General features: G+C 41.9%; 1 protein-coding gene across 1 annotated transcript in view; it reads left to right on the forward strand.

Moving 5' to 3' along the window:
* Positions 1-4,894: 4,894 nt before the first annotated feature.
* The window catches only part of LOC145412139 (protein unc-13 homolog 4B-like), a 789,854-nt gene continuing 774,454 nt past the window's right edge, over positions 4,895-20,294 (forward strand). The window contains exon 1 of the mRNA XM_080282072.1: positions 4,895-5,169. Coding sequence (XP_080138198.1) covers positions 4,924-5,169 — 246 coding nt within the window. The 5' untranslated portion in view covers positions 4,895-4,923. The remainder of the gene's footprint in view (positions 5,170-20,294) is intronic.

The following is a 20,294-nucleotide window of genomic DNA, read 5'->3' on the forward strand; positions in this document are numbered from 1 at the left end:
TATGGGCAGCGTGGAGGAGGAAGGGAATACCATTAATACTCTCCTTCATAATATTCCTTTAGAGCTCGCAGTAGTAGGGGTATGTCACTACAGAGGAATCTCCAGGCGGCACAGGCTTACTAATTGTATGTAAGGGACGTCACTCATAAATATAGTTCAACAGATCCTGTTCCACACACACGTCCTTTAGTTTCTCACTGTGATCTTACTCGCCCCGATATTCACTATATTAAGTCACTGCACAATGCTATACTAGGGGAAATCACACTTAACCTAAATCACTCGTACTGCAGCATCACAATTATTCATCATGGGGATAGGCGGGAACATGCCGTCGGCGATCCTGCTGGGCTAGGGGCACCGCCAATGTGAGGCGTGCCAAGAGGGCACGGGACAACTCGTAAGGGCGTCCTCTCGCGTCCTGGGCTACCCGTGGCTTCCAGGCTGGGCTCAGGAGTGTGGCCCTCGGGACTGGGGCCGAATAGCTCCAGGAACCTCTATTGTAAGTCTCAGCCTGTAGTGGGAGCCTTACGGCGTCGTGGGGGCGTAGGGAGATCGCGCCCGGGTGTCCTGGGGAGAATCGAGAGAGACTGCGGACTGCGGTCTCCAGCGTCTAGGGGCGCCAACAGAGGAGGGCTGCGGCATCGACTTCCACTGGGGCCCGTCAGGTGCGTCTGCTCTAGAGCCAGACGTAGGGAGCAGAGGCCAGGGGAGGCTGTGAGGCCTGTCTGGGTCACTCTGGGATGGGAGGCCTGGGCTCTAGTCTCCTGCCGTAGTGACGTCTCACTCCTTGCCTCTTTCTGTGTACCCTCGGAGCGACAATAGATCGTCTCACGAGGAAGGGAGCGACAATAGGCCGTCTCTACCAGGACACTTTCGGAGCGACAATAGGCCGTCTCTACCGGAGCACTTTCGGAGCGACAATAGGTCGTCTCACAAGGAAGGGAGCGACAATAGGTTGTCTCTACCGGGACACTTTCGGAGCGACAATCGGCCGTCTCACGAGGAGGGGAGCGACAATAGGCCGTCTCACGAGGGTGGGAGCGACAATAGGCCGTCTCTACCGGAGCACTGTCGGAGCGACAACAGGCCGTCTCACGAGGGCGGGAGCGACAATAGGCCGTCTCTACCTGAACACTTTCGGAGCAACAATAGGCCATCTCACGAGGGCGGGAGCGGCAATAGGCCGTCTCACGAGGGCGGGAGCGACAATAGGCCGTCTCACGAGGGCGGGAGCGACAATAGGCCGTCTCACGAGGGCGGGAGCGACAATAGGCCGTCTCACGAAGAGGGGCGCCGTCTGGAGTGTCAATGACAACTCCACCCCTAGCTGGTTCAACAATCTCACTCCGTGAAGGTAGTGTCTTTCTCCTACGGCGGCGACGGCGTGGTGGCTGCGTGACATAGGGGCGCATGGCCCGGGCTGACATATGTCGCTGTTGCCGGGAGTGGTTCTGACTGGTGGCGGCTACCCCGTGGGGTCCGTGTGGGGTGTCGGTACATTCTCGGGCATACTGAGCTGTATTTTGCTTGCCCCGTTGTCAGAGGCACTATGGTATATTTCGGGGGCACTGTCCTTTAAGTCACGCATTTTACATACCAACTTGTATTAAGTCACTAAATGTGGGACTGGGCAGAACTGATGTCAGTGGAAAAAAAAAAAAAAAAAAAAAAGATAGCCATGAAATACCAGTTAGATATCTAAATCCATCCCAGTCTGTCCTGTCAAAGTGCCATTTGGTCACCCTGCCTGGTTTAGAACGGGAAGGTCAAGGCACCAAGTGACGACAGTATATCATCTCTGGTATTGATCTGGGTAATTTGTCAGGAATATGTCTGAGTGTGATATGGTCAAAATACTGTACCTGGTGTTCTGGTTGGTTGTTTAACCAGTTGTGTGGTATTAAACGATTCTGCAAACAGCTCTGATTCTTGACCAATATCATCAGTCCTGGCAAAATGCAATAACCATTGTTACAGTATGGACGTTCAAATCACCCATCACAGTGATTTCAGTTGTATGAGTGAGGTTAAGGTTGGCCAACTGTGTGGATATGGAGTTAAATACGTAGACTTCTGGTGAGGCATATGGGGAGCGATAAACTATACAGATATATTTGGTTATATTATGGCGATTTAGCTTGTACAGTGGTTAATCAAAATGAGTAAAGTTGGTGATAGTGTCAAACTGCTTATTCAGATTTAATATAGCAACAAGTACCACAACTGTTTCGAAAGTTAGTGAGATGGCAATTTCTATCTACACATGAGTGGAGGGAGAGCTTTGAGTTTCCGTGAGGAATAGGGCTAGGGGGAATATGGATTAAAAGAAGTGAACAGAATGGTATTAAGACCACGGAAGTTGGTAAAATAAGGCCGAACCCGCACTTCTCTGCTGACGAACATGAAGATCAGTGGTTGTAATAACCACTGCCAGCACAGTCGCGTAATGATGACCAGGAGAGCCCTGCGCCGCTCCGCCGTGTCAAGTTAAATGAATTTTTGCCTGCAGCTCAGTTTAGATTCTGAAGTGATACATACCTCAACCTCACTGTATTTGCGGGGGGAAAGACTTTGTTTGGCAGGAAGTATTTACAGTATGTGAACAGCTTTTCTTGTGGATGAAATTGATAATTTCTTACCACAGGTCTCAGCTCATATTATGAACATAAGTAACCATAGCGTTGTGACATAAACTGTTCCTCTATGTTTGATCGGCTTGTCAAAGGCATCCAACCCCGTCTAAAAATAATACTAGTAATAATAATAAAATTGATTGAAGTGAATTACATCCTTCCTTTTTACTTTTTGTTTGAATCATGGGTGGATAGCTCTGAATTAATCTTGTATGGTTGCATAGCAGTTAATCATGTACCGAGGATATTCGCTTCGCAATGTAAAGATAGGATTTCGTTCGGAAAGCATCACAATGCACATAAAATATTCAGTAATAACGTACACTATTAATCATTTATTATTATTTGTAAACAGATTTGTTACTGTAATAGTCACTAAATTAGACGGCAGTTATTGTATATTAATATACACTTAGCTTGTAGTAAAAACACAGAATCACATCTGAGGAAAGTGGCCCTCGGACCGATACCAAAATCATAATTCGACCCCCCCCCCCGACTTGAAAGGTTGCCTATGCCTGTTCTATCCTGTCTGTACGAGGTGAGGGATAGGGGCGGGAGAGGGGGTGGTGGGGTGAGAGTGTGGAGGAGGGGAGGCTGTTTCACGTGACTGCGGGACCGTAGGGACGAAGAGGATAATGCTTCCTCTTGGTTGCACCAGTGCTTGCTTAGCTGTGTGTGTGTTATATAAAGAACTGTGTACAAGAGCCTGTCGGATGCAACGTGTGATGACCGTTGAAAGAGAAATTAAGTTGTATCGATTACATTTTCGAGTAAAATAGCTACGTCACTCTCTGGGACCTATCGATCCAGTGGAGCTACTTGCGTCTGCGCTCTGCAAGCACAGTTAAGGAATGTCATGGACGGAACTCACGAAGTCCACCGCATATTCATGTTAGTATTTCCAAGGCCTGTGGGCCTTGAGTATTTCCGTATGGGTGCTCTCTTCGAGTTCTACTGTAGTCATCACACTCTCAATCTCATGCCCGTCGAGGAAAGTTAATGGGATTTCCCATGCTTCCTGCCAAGGTAGCTACTGAGATTACCAGTTATTCGGTGTATACCTCGTAGCTGTAACATTACAGTCCTTGACAGAAAATAAGGAATGGTTGGTAACACCTGTCTTACACTGGGTGGTGGCTTGACGTAACACCCACACCTGTGCCGGGTGCTGCACATCTCAAGGACATACTCGAATTGAGAAATATCTGCATTTATCGAGTAATCACTTTCACTGATTATTGTGAACATATTAAAATTTGAAAAGACTAACACTGGTAGCCTATGTTTGGTAGTGGTTTGGCAACAGTGCTTACGTAGCAGTCATGCGCTAAAACTCCCCGTGTAAAATATCCGTACCTTATACTAGCTTGAATATAATGTGTTAAATTTACATGTAAGAATGTGCATAAAAGATGACACGTTACAGACAAAAAAGAAAAAAAAAAACGTTTCCTACACATCGTTCCCACCTTGACCATGAAACTGAGAATTTCCCGCAGCGTATCGTACCACTTCATATTCATACATTGTCCTTCCATGTATTATGATGAAATCGCGGAGATTCCATGACCAATCATGGCGACTGCCTTATATTTTACACACTGATCATACTATACCGCACTGTTGCATTAATGTAGCTAGCGTAACTGAGAGTATGTATTAATAAAGATCATACCAAGTGAAAGTGTTGAACAAAGCTTTTGGGGTTGCCATGTGCTCGCGTCGACACCGGGCTCAGCTGTTGCGTGCGAGGCCCCTGAGCGCGGCAGTGGATGCTTGGACTCTGGCGGGTACGGTTGGGAGACAGTGAAGTTGTCGAAATCGGGCTGTTGTTTAGTTTCTTCACGGTAAAAAAAATAAAAAATAAAATAATAATAACTCAAAGTGGACTGCTTTGTGCTAGTATTGTACTTCTGAAGGATGTAGCAAATCGCCGTGAAATGTGCTGCCACATGCCCAAATAATTAATGAACATGCCACGTTGCTTTTAGGTTTGATCAGGCTTTCATTTTGGAGGTTACAGAGAAAAGTGTACTGAATAATTTCAGTAGGTGGTAACTGTATGTAAAGATCTTTTGTTGGCCGACCATGTTTTGGCTTGTGATTTATATTACAGTTATGTTACAGGTGTGAAAATCATAGACTGTATTTCACAAAGGACGTGCTTCAGCATATATTGCGTACGTTAATCCAGATAGTGAAGAAATGCAACAGATGTGAACACAATCCACAACAATACTTCAGGATGGGACAGGGAGCTCTTCAGCCTGTCCCCGATCCTCTCATGGGAGAGGTAGATGTTGGGCTGGAGGCGCTTTTCTTGCTTGAGTCTCCTGAAGAAGAGATAAGCCAGGTGGTGCGAGTACTGCCGCCATCACCGCCACAAGTTCCTCCTCGCAGAGCCTCGCGTATACAGCGACGGAGGACACACAAAAGTAACAGCATTAGGAAGAAGAGAGAGGATGAGGACTCGAGCTGCGACTGTTCACATATTTCTCCCACACCCCAGCATGTCATTCATATGGACACGGTTAGTAACAGGCCTCATGTATGCTCCTATAATACATGAACGGTTTCATAATAATTTGGTAACAGTAAGTGAAGGTAGTTGTATTTTGAGGAGAATAAGATTCTGGTGCATTTTTTTTTTCCTCGAGCGATGAAAACTCGCGCGAGGTTAACGGCCGTATTCTTAAACATTTCCTTCCCTTGTAGAGACATGGTAAGGAAATCTTTAGCCGAATTGGTATTCTTTAAAAAAAATCCTTCCCTTCCTGGGCCGAGCGAAGGGAAAGATTTTTCCTCTGGGCAAAAGAAATTATTGGAACTTGAAGGAATTCCTTGACCCTTCTCTTCAAAAATTCCATCATAAATTTTGTGCTTTCTGTTGTGGTTCATTGTCTTATATATATTTAAAATGTTGACAGAAGTTACTGTATAATTTTATTGATGCAGTTTACAACACTATACTAATGTTTAAGCGCTATTTGTGTCTCTTTAAAAGTGTTACCCATGTCGGCTGTGACATAAACAGAGCAGACGACGTACTACCTCCGATATTCATCCAGCCTTTTATGATCTGACACTGACAAATCTTATACATCATGGCCAGGGTCAAACGAGGATTCATTTCAAGAAACATTTTGGTTGTTAATTTGCCTGAAAAAGGAAAATCTGCCGTCAAGGTCACACTTGTGGTTCGGCTCATGCCTTCCAGCTGGAAAAAAACAAGTGAGCGCCGCCATGCGAGTACACGAGACGGACGTTAACAAGTGATTCTTACACTTACTAATAACAACATTAAGCGTAATAATATTCCTCGAATATAATTTATCAAAATATTGTCTTGAGGAGTGAACATGCTGCGGTGTTGGCCAGAATGGCATTTATGGGTGAATACAAACCAACAGTATATGTGGGTGGCCACCTCCCACGTCTCAAATGTGTTGTGCTTTCATTATCCAGCACGAGATATGCGTGTTTTGATGTATTAGTTTATAAATTTAACGCTCCATCATACCAAATATCAGCAGGATGGGTCATTTTCGTTTAACAGGGCTACCAGCCTGAACATTTTTCCTTCCCTTCCAAGGAAATTTTACGCATACTGAAGGGAAAGGAAAATCCTTTGAAGGGAAGGAATTATTTTTTAAGAATATGGCCCTAAAATCCGCAAAAAAAAAAAAAAAAAAGTCCCCATATGTTCCAGACCATACGAAAAATACTGGCATACGCCTTCAATATTAAGTTGTATTAGAAACGAAGTTTAATCATAGGCGTCAAACGCAGTCTGCCGAATACTGAATATAATTTTGTCCAGAAAAAATGGATCCTATTATATTAATCTCTATAATAAGTTTTTTTTTTTTTTTAATCGAACATGACAAGCACGCGAAGCTAGTAGGCTTACATTCTCTGCATGTATAGTCTAATAATGGTAAGTTCTTGCAATGTCCACGGTAATTTCTTGCAGTGTCAACGGCTGTCATGACAGTCATGATCGAAGGAAACAGTTAAGTACTACAGGTTACCGAAGAAGGTCGAATCAGGGAGAAAACACTGAAACGAGTGAATTAACGCTAGTGGCTTGCATCGCTGAACCCTAAGTCTGCTGATACAAAGTAGATTCACTTTCCCTCAGGGCGCAGGGAGGCGTGGTTTGTGTGTGACGTCAGTCGGCTTAAAGTAACAGAAAATGTATAAAAGGGCAGACTCAAATTAAACATTTATAATAAGGGAAAACGAAGAAGGGGAAGAAGTGCGGACTCGTTTAACCGTATAACGAAGCAGTTGGTTCCCTCACACCCCCATGCCTTCCCTCACACCCCCATGCCTTCCCTCACACATTTTAGTCCCTCCCCTCACTTCGGACTGAAAATGTGTTATGATCTGGAGAGTGCAGCATACATCCACTCACCACCACGGTCAGCCTTCAGCTGAACTTGGGTTTCGTGCCAGCTGACATCACTCCAATGCTCTGTCCCCTGCGCCAGCATGGACCCGTTTTAGGGCCGATTAACACGACCCGTTTTGGTTCTGAAATGCAGTCCGGCGGCTTGACGCCATCGAGATGTCTTGCATGCATTCTAATGTAACTTCACACGACCCGCCAAGCTGACGGCGGTAGCAGTCCGCCAGCCGACCGACATGTCACGGATATCTTCTCGAGAAATCCTGGCCGGCTGGCTGACGACGCCTCCCTGACGGGTTGGTGATGGCTCATGTGAACGAGGTAACATTGCATACCTGTCCATTTCACGACTCGCTGTTACCGCCTTGGCCATGTAGATAACACGTACAGTACATTATTGGCATCACGGACGAAAGGCTGATCGAACTTGTGCATTCTTATGAAGAATTATTTGATATGACTAACAAGAAGTACAGTGATAATCTACATAAAGATATGGCAAGTGACTGGTGAGGAAGTAAACCAACCAGGTGAGTGTCATTAGCTTATTATACATGAAATTATAACTCATAATCTTTGCAGGTAAAATTCAGTTTTTTCTAGCCTTAATACAGGACATGCTATATCACTCCCAAGGTAGTGCTCCAGCAGGACTACTGAAAAATTTTACCTTATCATCTGCCAGTTCTTTATACAGGGTCCAGAATTCTCCCTCGAACTTTCTCATTTTCAGTGACTGTTGTACCCATAACCTTTTCCTCTTTCCACGAACTTTTTCTTCCTCCTCTCCTAATAGTAGAGCATTTGCCGCCAAATTCCTTAGAGACCGACCGGCCATGATCCTCATGCAACAATGAGCACACACTGAATGACGATGCTGGACAGACCGGGAACTTGTCATGTGAATACACAACATTCTGACGGCATCAAGCCGAAGGACTGCCTGTCGGAACCATAACGGGTCGTGTGAATCGGGCCTTGGATAGAAGTGATCCAACTTGGTATTAGTAGACATAGGCTGAACCAGTAACTAACGTACGAGAGCTCTTGAATGAGAATCAAGGTAAATAGAACCTAGAATGAGAATATTATAATTTCTCGAATAGTTGATAGCTATTTTGTCTTACTTCGGTCACCACAGTTATGGATTACATTTAAAGCAACGACCGTTACGTTGACAACAGGTGATGAAGCAAACAACATTTGCCTTCACTACAAATTTTCCAGTAACCCATCCACAAACCGCTTAATTAAAAACATCAAGACATAATTTTTGAGATCATTGGCTCTGTGAGGGCTTGCTGAGAACATTGGGTAACGACGTCAGGGCAGTGGACGGTATGTCCGAAGACTCGTCTAAGTAATTTTATCAAAAAAAATCCCCAAGTAACGTTCCTTCTGTTCGTGTTGAAAAACATCCTTGCGCATTTAGAGCTTATTACCGAGTTTTACATATCGGTAACTTCTGACTTAGGCAATTTTGTATACTCTGGGTATTATATCTTGAATGTGCACATTGCTCCCAGTATGTCGGCATATTCCTATGAACGTATTCACATTGACAACAGGCAAACCCTCTGTTGACCTTTAACGATTAGTAATAGAAATATAGTCTTATCTATGTAGGGTCAGGTACTCATTCATTTTCTGTCATCGTGCCATGTGAAAATCGATTTCCCGTCCCACACAGTCATCCTCAATTAAAAAAAAAGAAATGTATATCATGATAATGCACACTGTGGCTTCACTGTAGTCAATTTCAAACTGAGAGGACACCAGCACGCCCAGTAAGGCCCGATTCACACGACCCGTTATGGTTCCGACAGGCACTTCTTCGGCTTGATGCCGTCAGAATGTTGTGTATTCACATGACACGTTCCTGGTCTGTCCAGCATCGTCATTCAGTGTGTGCTCATTGTTGTGTGAGGATCATGGCCGGTCGGTCTCTAAGGAATTTGGCAGCAATTGTTCTACTATTAGAAGAGGAGGAAGAAAAAGTTCATAGAAAGAGGAAAAGGTTATGGGTACAACAGTCACTGAAAAAGAGAAAGTTCGAGGAAGAATTCTGGACCCTGTATAAAGAACTGGCAAATGATGAGGTAAAATTCTACCAGTACCTCAGAATGCCCAAGGCTAAGTTTAGTCGTTTTAATAAGTCAGCACACTCAAAATAATTTGCTAAATTTACCTAGAGAAGGTGGAAATGCTCATCAAACTGCATTTAATGTCAGAGAAACATTCAAAGTATTTTTCAGTAGTCCTGCTGGAGTACTGCCTTGGGAGTGATATAGCATATCCTGTATTAACCCCTTAACCGCGGGGCGTCACTTTCGTGACGCTTGGGAGCAAGGGATCATACCGCGGGGTGTCGCTTTTGTGATTCTGTGTTATTTTGAATTCACCCGGGCTTCCAAGTGGGGGCTTGTATCATCTATCAGTACTGCCAATGTCCAACACTAGTCAGCACTCCTAATCTCATCTGTACTCCCATCCATTGTTGACAATTTAGCCATTTCTCCCCGTTCTTGACTCCCCTCCCTACCCCCCCTCCATTACCCTATCCTCTCGCCTGCCCGGCCGTGCTACGCTAAGTAAATCTTCCCTGGAATTTTTCACTGATTTCATCCATTGAAATAAGCCCTATGTCCTATTCTTATACCAAATAATATATACAAGAAAGAAATAAGGTAAGTGAGAGTGCCATACACCTGGAATTGGCTAATTATCACCTGACAACACCTCACGTGCACTCGTTCGCTAATTTTCACTGTTTTTTTCCTCTTGAAATATGCCGTATAATCTATTTTCGTAATAAATATACATGTAAGGAGGGAAGGGAGAAGCCTAAGTGATATTTACATTCACCTGGAACTACCTAATTTATAATGTATTGTCTAGATTTCCTGCCAATCGTATCAGTGCTAGACAAAGCTGTTTCAAGATATAACATTGGTAGCTCTGATATATATATCTCCTAAGTAGGCCTCTAATCTATTTTCGTAATAAATATACATGTAAGGAGGGAAGGGAGAAGCCTAAGTGATATTTACATTCACCTGGAACTACCAAATTTATAATGTATTGTCTAGATTTCCTGCCAATCATATCAGTGCTAGACTTAGCTGTTTCAAGAAGTAATATTGGTAACTCTGAATAACCCCTAGCAGGCCTCCAGGCTGGTCCTCCGTTAGTTCACTCTCATCTTCCGAAGTGAGAGTACGTATGTTTCTTCTTGCTGACTTCAAGGCCTTTTTTCACCCCCATGCAAATGGCCCTGTGACCTTTACCCCTACTAAACCTCGTGTGGAAAGAGGTAAAGGGCTGACAATTGATAAAAGAGTGACTACGATCTTTCTATTGAGTAAAACAGTGCAAGTGGAATTGTAAATAATGTGTAAATAATGTGTAAACAGCAAGTGAAAGTAATGAATGTAAATATACGTGAACAATGGAAAATAGTTTTATAAGTTATTTCAAGTGACAGTGCACAACACAGTGTAAATAAAATAGAAATGTAAATAACGTAAATAAAATAGAGAACGTAAATAGAAATGTAAATGAGTAGTATTATAAGAATACGAGTATATACCCTAGGAGTAATGAAAGTGAAAGTTTCACTCTAGCATGTCTGAATGCTATGTGTTATGAGAGTGAAGATGAAAGTGACATTCACTCTCAATGCCAGTATACAGGACGAGAAAGTGAATGCTACGTATTTTACTGAAAGAAATTGAATCCCTACAGTGACAATAAACTAATACTACTGAAGGAAATTTATGGATAAAGACTGTATATATATATATATATAAGTGTTATATAGTAATAGAAATATAAAGTGTGAGGGGTTTTATGAATAATAAATGACAGACTACCAAGAGCGAACTAGTGCCAGTGCGACAATCAGACGCGCTCGTAATTTCCATTGCTTTCACAGTGTTTTTTTTTTTTGAGTATGGATCCCAAACTACTTGAAAATTGTAGAATAGTGTTTATAGTGTTTGTATCTGGCTGTGGTAATCATATTACGGGTTGTCGGGAAGTGTAAAGTGGAGACTTCGTTACCCTACTTCAGAGGTCTCCACAAGTCCTACGGTAACCGAAGAAGGCTCAACAATCATTCCAGGAGAAAGCTGAAGGTATGTGCCATAAGCATATGTAATTTTATTAGTCTAGGACTAATAACTGATTTTTGGCAAATATTTTTTGAGAGGAGTTTGGAAGGGTGTGTGAAAGGAGGAAATTGAAAGTAAATGAGAATAAGAGTAAAGTGATGAAGTGTACGAGGTTGATAGATGGTAGGGGGATGAATATAGTTTTGAATGGTGAGTTGCTTGAGGAGGTAGATTGTTTTAAATATCTAGGGTCACATGTTGCTGTGGATGGAAGAATAGATGCAGAAGTGAAGTTTAGAATAAATGAAGTAGGAAAGGTGCTGGGAGGAATGAAAAAAGTGTTTAAATGTCGTTCGCTTAGAATGGATGTAAAGAGAAGGCTGTATGAGGGTGTTGTGGTACCGACTGCATTATATGGGTCTGAAACATGGAATATGGGTGTAGCAGAGAGGAAAAGTTTGAATGTAATGGAGATGAGATGTCTGAGGAGTATGTGTGGAGGACGCGTATGGATCGGGTGCGAAATGATGAAGTGCGAAGGAGAACTGGAGTTGTTCGGGAGATGGCTGGTAGAGTTGAGCAGAGGGTGTTGCAATGGTTTGGGCATATGGAGAGAATGGATAATGAGCGATTGGTGAAAAAGATAACTAGATCTGATGTGAGAGGTGTAAGGCTGAGAGGAAGACCACGAATAGGATGGATGGACAGTGTGAAGAGAGCGCTGGATGCGAGAGGGATGTCTGTTGAGCAAGGAAGAGTGGCTGTGCGTGACAGAAATAAATGGAGAGAAATTGTGAATGAATAAGTGATGACGCAGCCCTGAGGGGATATTCTCCCGCATTTGGTCTGATCAGCTAGTCAGGTCAGGTGCGGGTAAGGGGATGGGTCTGTTATGATGTGGCAGGGGTAAACCAGTTCTGCTGTCGGGCCCTGCTGCGGATGTCACTGATTGCATTGCCCAGTTGACCCTTGTGCGGTGTGGTGCGGTGAGGATCTGTCCGTTCTCCCCTTTGGGGCTAAGATGCGAATGAATGTGTTTGAATGGATGAGTAAATGGAGAGTGAGTCGTCCTGTCTCGGCTACCTCCCTTTCCTTGGGGGAAGCAGCCTAGGTATATAGATAGATAGATAGATTTTTTTGAGAGTCTGTCGGAGCCCATATAACCCCGCTGCACACGCAAGTCATTGGTAAACAAGCCCGCGGTGTAGGGGTTAAGGCTAGAAAAAAGTGAATTTTACCTGCAAAGATTATGAGTTATAATTTCATGTATAATAAACTAATGACATACCAGGATTGTTTACTTCCTCACCAATCACTTTCCAAATCATATCTTTATGCAGATTATCACTGAACATCTGGTTAGTCATATCAAATAATTCTTCATAAGAACGCACAAGTTCGATCAGCCTTTCGTCCATGATGCCAAACAATGAACTGTATGTGTTAACTGCATGAACAAGGCGGTAACGGCGGGTCGTGGAATGGACAGGTACGCTACGTACCATATCCCCGTTCACATGAGCCATCACCAACCCGTCAGGCCTGCGTCAAGTCGCCACCTAGCCGGCCAGGATTTCTCGAGAAGATATCCGTGACGTGTCGATCAGCTGACGGAAAGTCAGCTTGACGGGTCATGTGAATAGTTACATTATAATGCATGTAAGAAATCTCGATGGCGTCAAGCCGGCGGACTGCCTGTCGGAACCAAAATGGGTTGTGTGAATCGGGCCTAAAACAGGCCACGGTCATCTCACATAGGCCTATACAAGCCTGTCTGCGGATCCTCCATCTCAGAAACATGCTTATCTGCACCTGTGTGAGCTTATATATATACGATATATATATATATATATATATATATATATATTACGATATATATAAAAAAATATATTATATATATATACGATATATATATATATATATATATAATACGATATATATATATATATATATATATATATATATATATATATATATATATACGATATATATATATATATATATATATATATATATATATATATATATATATATATACGATATATATATATATATATATATATATATATATATATATATATATATATATATATATATATATATATATATATACGATATATATATATATATATATATATATATATATATATATATATATATATATATATATATATATATATATATATATACGATATATATATATATATATATATATATATATATATATATATATATATATATATATATATATATATATATATATATATATATATATATATATATATATATATATATATATATATATATATATATATATATATATATATATATATATATACGATATATATATATATATATATATATATATATATATATATATATATACGATATATATATATATATATATATATATATATATATATATATATATATATATATATATATATATATATATATATACGATATATATATATATATATATATACGATATATATATATATATATATATATATATATATATATATATATATATATATATATATATATATATATATATATATATATATATATACGATATATATATATATATATATATATATACGATATATATATATATATATATATATATATATATATATATATATATATATATATATATATATATATATATATATATATATATATATACGATATATATATATATATATATATATATATATATATATATATATATATATATATATATATATATATATATATATATATATATATATATATATATCGTATATATATATATATATATATGGTATATATATATATATATATATATATATATATATATATATATATATATATATATATATATATATATATATATATATATATATATATATATATATATATATATATATATATATATATATATATATATATATATATATATATATATATATATATATATATATATATATATATATATATATATGTATATATATATATATATATATATATATATATATATATATATATATATATATATATATATATATATATATATATATATATATATATATATATATATATATATATATATATATATATATATATATATATATATATATACATGTATGTATATATATGTATATATATATGTATATATATATATATAATATATATATATGTCACGGGGTTTTTATAATATCACGGTAATTTTGGAATAAATTGCTTAAATATTATTTAAATTGATATTAATATTCAATAATATTGAAGAGCAGAGACAATGATTGTCTTGCTACATCAAGCAACGATTACTTTACGCTGACTTGCTACGATTCTCCAAGAACGAGAATTTATAAACTTTCTCAACAGTACACAGCAGAGACTAATTACTCACAATTGCTGAATTACTGTACTGTTAGCCTCTGGAGAAAGTTACTTCACCCCTGATAATAAATAACTAATACTAACATCAGGTTCTTGCCGATGCTTAACTCCTATGGCACAACGGATTTTAAGTTAATACAACAAGACGTTTATGCAAGCTAGGAGCTATATGGAAAATAAGCTAAATTTGGAGAAATGAAACAAGATTTTACTTTACACTGAGCTCAAGAAAAAGAACTGTTAAATTTATTAATCACAAAAAAATAAATTTAACGTTACAATTCAAATCAATTAAATGAGACGCACTCACTCACACAAAAGCTAAATACTGACGCCTAGGAAAACACCTTAACTAAGCTCTTAAAACTAGGATTATACAAAAGGAAATACCGGTCGATGAATGCTATGTATCACCCGGGGGGTGGGAGGACTGGATTAACTGTGAAGTGGAGTTTGGGTACTAGCTGACCTCTCACACTGCTGGCACAGGACCTCTCTCCGTCACAGCAAACACTAGACTGAATTCAAATAATGTATAGGCAGGACGCACGAGCCACCGGAAGAAGGCGTGGCTAACGGTTTAGGCAAGCAGAGGCAAACGATAAAGAAACAATTGTATCACTCAGTAGAGCACTTAGTGACGTGCATTAAATCGGTCACTTTTGAAAGTGACGAATGTTTTGAAAAGTATACTCCGAAATGGAGGGAGAAACGGTTAGCTGAGCGATACACAGTGAGTTTTCCACTAATAGTTCGTGGCTTCTCACAAAAGGGAAATTCGCCGTGACATTACGCCCTTACAAAGTTAAATTTTTTCCTTATGGGAAAAAAATTTGTGGATATATATATATATGTACACATCCTAAGTCATTCGCACAAGATTCACACTGTGGTGTGTGTGCTATCCTGCTACAGGAGAAAGTCGCAGTCGCCAGTGAGCGAAAAAACCTCGTATTTACGTTAATAGAAGCAAGCTTGAGGGAAAAACTCCGTGACGACGGTGAAAATCCTGTACTCAGGTCAAACTGAGCGAAAATTCGCTACATTTACACTGACAACTAATTGTTGTGTAGCGTGGTGTATGTAATACACGGTGTAGGTGTGACAGTTGTAGTGTAACTGTACCTACGTGTAAAATGACACAGCAAATAATATGGCGACGACGAAGGCAGAGAAGAGGCGGCAGCGTGCGGCAGACGATCAGCTGGCCCGCACAGCAAAACTGCTACCCCCATTGCTGAACCTGCAAAACCATTTGAGGTGGAGCATCGAAAATGTCAATGAGACAAAATTTTATCATGTTACAATTACTCTCTCTGCCTAGCAGTCAGTGCTACGACGTACATTCGAGGTCGCCATTAATTATAGCACACGATTATGGTCGGCAAGTTGAGAATCCTTGTGCAAACTTGGGTCTTCCATAGCCTCAAGTCGCCTCTGCGGAGTTCTCACTTCCCCCTTAACCTACAGTACAATACTTATATTAGTACCGGGAAGCTGAGAATCCTTGTGCAAACTTGGGTCTTCCATAGCCTCAGGTCGCCTCTGCGGAGTTCTCTCTCGAACTTCCCCCTTAACCTACAGTACTTATATTAGTATCGGGAAGCTGAGAATCCTTGTGCAAACTTGGGTCTTCCATAGCCTCAAGTCTCCTCTGCGGAGTTCTCTCTTGAACTTCCCCCTTAACCTACAGTGCTTATATTAGTATCGGGGAGCTGAGAATCCTTGTGCAAACTTGGGTCTTCCATAGCCTCAAGTCGCCTCTGCGGAGTTCTCTCTCGAACTTCCCCCTTAACCTACAGTACTTATATTAGTATTGGGGAGCTGAGAATCCTTGTGCAAACTTGGGTCTTCCATAGCCTCAAGTCGCCTCTGCGGAGTTCTCTCTTCCCCCTTAACCTACAGTACATGTGTATGTACAGGCCCTGGACATACTGTGTCCTGTGGGGCCAACAAGTGAGACGTCAGGTCTACACTTTTGACTAGGAACCAGGCTAGTCCTTGGATTACTCAAATCTCTGAGGATGCCTATCACGGAACCCAGCATACAACAACTGCCCATGTTAGCAGTTAGTAGGCGAGACATCAGGTCTGCACCTACGTTATCACTTCCCTTGATGTCTCTCACAACAAGGTTAAACTGCTGTAAATACAGTGTCCAGCGTGTCAATCTTGCATTAGCCGTCTTGGTCGTGCTAAGACTAGTGAGTGGCATATGGTCAGTTTCCAGAACAAATGATGCCCCAAGTAAATAATAATAATATTTTTTAACACCATCAACCACAGCCAAGAGTTCTTTCTCAACAGTACTGTAATTCTTCTCGGCGGGTTTTAGCCTACGGCTGTGGTATGCCACTGGGAAGATTCCACCTTCCGATTCCTGCATCAATACAGCACCTACTCCATCTTGTGAAGCATCAGTGTGCAGTATGAAAGGTTTGCTGGAATCAGGCAACTGCAAAATGGGCTCCTTGCACAACATATTCTTGAGGGTGGCAAAAGATCTCTCTTGCGCTTCTCCCCATTCAATGGTGTTTGGAGCATATTTCCGTAGCACTTCGTACAACGGTTGGGCAATGAGAGCAAAGTTGGGGATAAAACTCCTATAATATCCCACTAGGCCAAGAAATGCCCTAACCTGTTTCTTGGTCACGGGTCTCGGGGCTTCTTTAACCTTCCTGATCTTGTCACCCTGACACCTGCAGTGATTGTTGCCAACAATATGACCGAGGAACTCCACCTCACTGTGAGCAATCTTGCATTTGCTAGGCTTCACAGTCATGTTGAAACTCTGGAGTCTACTGAAGACAATTTCCAAGAGTCTGAGGTGCTCCTCCAATGTGGCGGAATGAACGAGGACATCGTCAACGAACATCTCTACTCCTACAATACCATGGAGCACTTGTCTCATGGCACGATTGAATACTGCTGGGGAAGTGGTAAGTCCAAATGGGAGGACTTTATACTGGTACAACCCCCTAGGAGTAGCAAAGGCAGTGAACTGACGACTCTCAGGATGAAGGGGAATCTGGAAGAATCCCTTCGCTAGGTCGAGCTTCGTGAAATATCGTGACCCTGCCAGCTTGGAGAAGATGGCAATATGGTCACCCATTGGCTCAGCATCCACTTTGGTGATTGCATTGAGCCTTCTATAGTCGCCACAGATCCTGACTCCACCATCTTTCTTGCGGACTACTACCATCGGACTACAGTAAGGAGATGAGGACTTTTCGATAATGCCTGCAGTCTCCATGTCAGCAATTTCCTTATCTACTGCACCCTGTAGTCGCATGGGAATCGGATATGGCTTAACCTTTATAGGAGCATTGCTGGTCAACTCAATTTTATGACAACCTTTGCAAGTCTAGGTTGGTCTGAGAAGACATCAGCATACTGACAGAGCAGTGACCATAAGGCATTCTGGTCCCCTACTGCTAAGTCAGGGTTAAGTAAAACATCTCCGACAGTCTCTTCCTGATGGGACTGAGCGGTTAAGGGCTCGTCATCATGGTCATCAGCTGGGATCACCGCAGCTGCCCCGGTTTCTTCCAGTGGCTGGTCACTATCATCAGCTACTCGTAAGCCAGTCTCCTCGGGGTCTGACTCATGATAAGCCTTCAACATGTTAATGTGGAACCTTTTACGAAGATTCCCCATCTGTATTATGTAGTTGAGGTCTGAAATGCGCTCTACTACATCGAATGGACCCTTCCACTGCGCCAATAACTTGTTCTGGGCAGTGGGGAGTAATACCAAGCATTTATCGCCTGGACTAAACTTCCGAAGCTTTGCCTTCTTATCGTAATAAGCCTTTTGAACTTCACGCCCCTTGATCAGTTCTTCCTTAGCTAACTCGCACGGCGACTGGAGGCGGTCAGCCAAATCAAGGACGTAGGTGTAGGTGGTCTTGACTTCAGGGTCGGGTTCTTCATCATCCCATAACTCACGAAGGACTTGAAGTGGGCCTCGGACCGACCTCCCATACACCAGTTCAAAGGGTGAGAATTTCAATGAATGCTGTGGGGCTTCTCGATAAGCAAATAGAAGAGGAGCAATGAACCGTGGCCATTCCTTTGGCTGTTCGGCGGTCATGCGCCTCAACATCTTGAGAGTTCCATTGAACCTCTCACACAACCCGTTACACATGGGATGATACGGCGTAGTTCGTAAGCCTCGGATGGACAGCAACCTGAATGTTTCGTTCATCATTGCCAAAGTGAACTGCGAACCCCGGTCGCTTAAGACCTCCTTAGGGATACCTACACGACAGAACACTTCAATTAATGCCTCAGCAACAGTGACGGCCTCTATATTCTTAAGGGCCACGGCTTCAGGCCACCGTGTGCTGAAATCAACTATAGTGAGGATATACTTTGATCCATCACTAGCCCTAGGAGAGATTGGCCCAACTATGTTAACTGCTACTCTCTCGAACGGTTCAGAGATTATGGGCATTGGCTTCAATGGCGCAGGACGGACACGTCCCCGGTCAGTGGTACGCTGACACACATCACAGGAACGTACGAGCCTCGTTATTTCCCGTCCCATTCCTGGCCAGAAAAAGTCAGCATGGATGCGATCAGAGGTCTTCTTTTGACCCATGTGACCTCCCATCGCTGAACAGTGACCTAATTCAAACACTGCTCGGCGATACTTTGCAGGAACGACAAACTGCAGTCGAACCTCACCCTGGGGTGTCTGTGACTCACGGTACAGCCGTCCTCGCTTACAAAGGAACCTGGCTTGTCCTCCCCGTGAATACTTGATCACTTTACCCTCCAGCTTCTTGCGCACTGAGGCAAGTGTCGAGTCAGTCTGTTGCTCTTGGACAACATCTTGACTACGAATCAGATCTTGCGGCGTTGCGACGGTCAACGGAGTGACGCGATTTGGAGCCTTGGCCATGGCTCATGTTATCGCAGCAGCCGAAGTCTGAGTAGCAACATCTACAGCACAACTATTTTTGATGCCAGGTATGTTGCCTAAGATGAGGTCAAATAAAGGTTCTGGCATGACAACTGCAGCTGTCAAGCCAGTGAAAAATGGAGACGCCACCTGGATACGTGCCTCAGGGAACAATCTCACTGATCCATCAATAAGTCTAACTTGGATCTGTCGACCTGTATACTCATCAGGCCGAACTAAACTCTGCTTAACAGAGCAACCTGAGGAACCATTGTCCCTCAGGACATTTACAGAAACACCTCCCACAGATCCTGGCTGAACAAGAAAGGCAGTGTTGTTGGTGGAAGGGTCTGAGGAGGTAGCAGCCAGTCATTCATGAGACTGCGGAACAACCGATGCAGCAAACGTGGCGCCCTGGGAACTAGGTGTCTGAGGAGAGTTCATGGTCGGAGGGGGACTTGTGAAGTGTTGGGAAGTACCTGTACTGGTAGAGATGGTACCACCGGGTACTTGTGAAATGAAGGCTGCATTTGCCTCCTGCCTCCGATACACTAATTGACCTGACTGAGGTTTACGTGGCTTGTCCTTGTATTGCTGCTGCTGCTGCTTGGGGAACTGCTGCTGGTTGGGGTGCTTGTTGTACCGCTTCCAAGCAGGCTGCTGTGTATTTTGCCCCTGGTCCTTCTGTGGTTTTGGACCTTGGCCATTACTCTGAGAACGGCCTTGGTGCTGGGATTCAGTCTGAGACGGCTTCCCAGACTTGGCAGTATCTTTTCTGCTCCAGGTGTTTTGCTTACGAGCTTGATACCCGTATGCAGTAAAGAATGCGTCAGCCTTCTCTGC

This window comes from Coenobita brevimanus, chromosome 92 (assembly GCF_032717465.1).
Source record: "Coenobita brevimanus isolate Jiangsu-jjx chromosome 92, ASM3271746v2, whole genome shotgun sequence".
Lineage (NCBI taxonomy): Eukaryota > Metazoa > Arthropoda > Malacostraca > Decapoda > Coenobitidae > Coenobita > Coenobita brevimanus.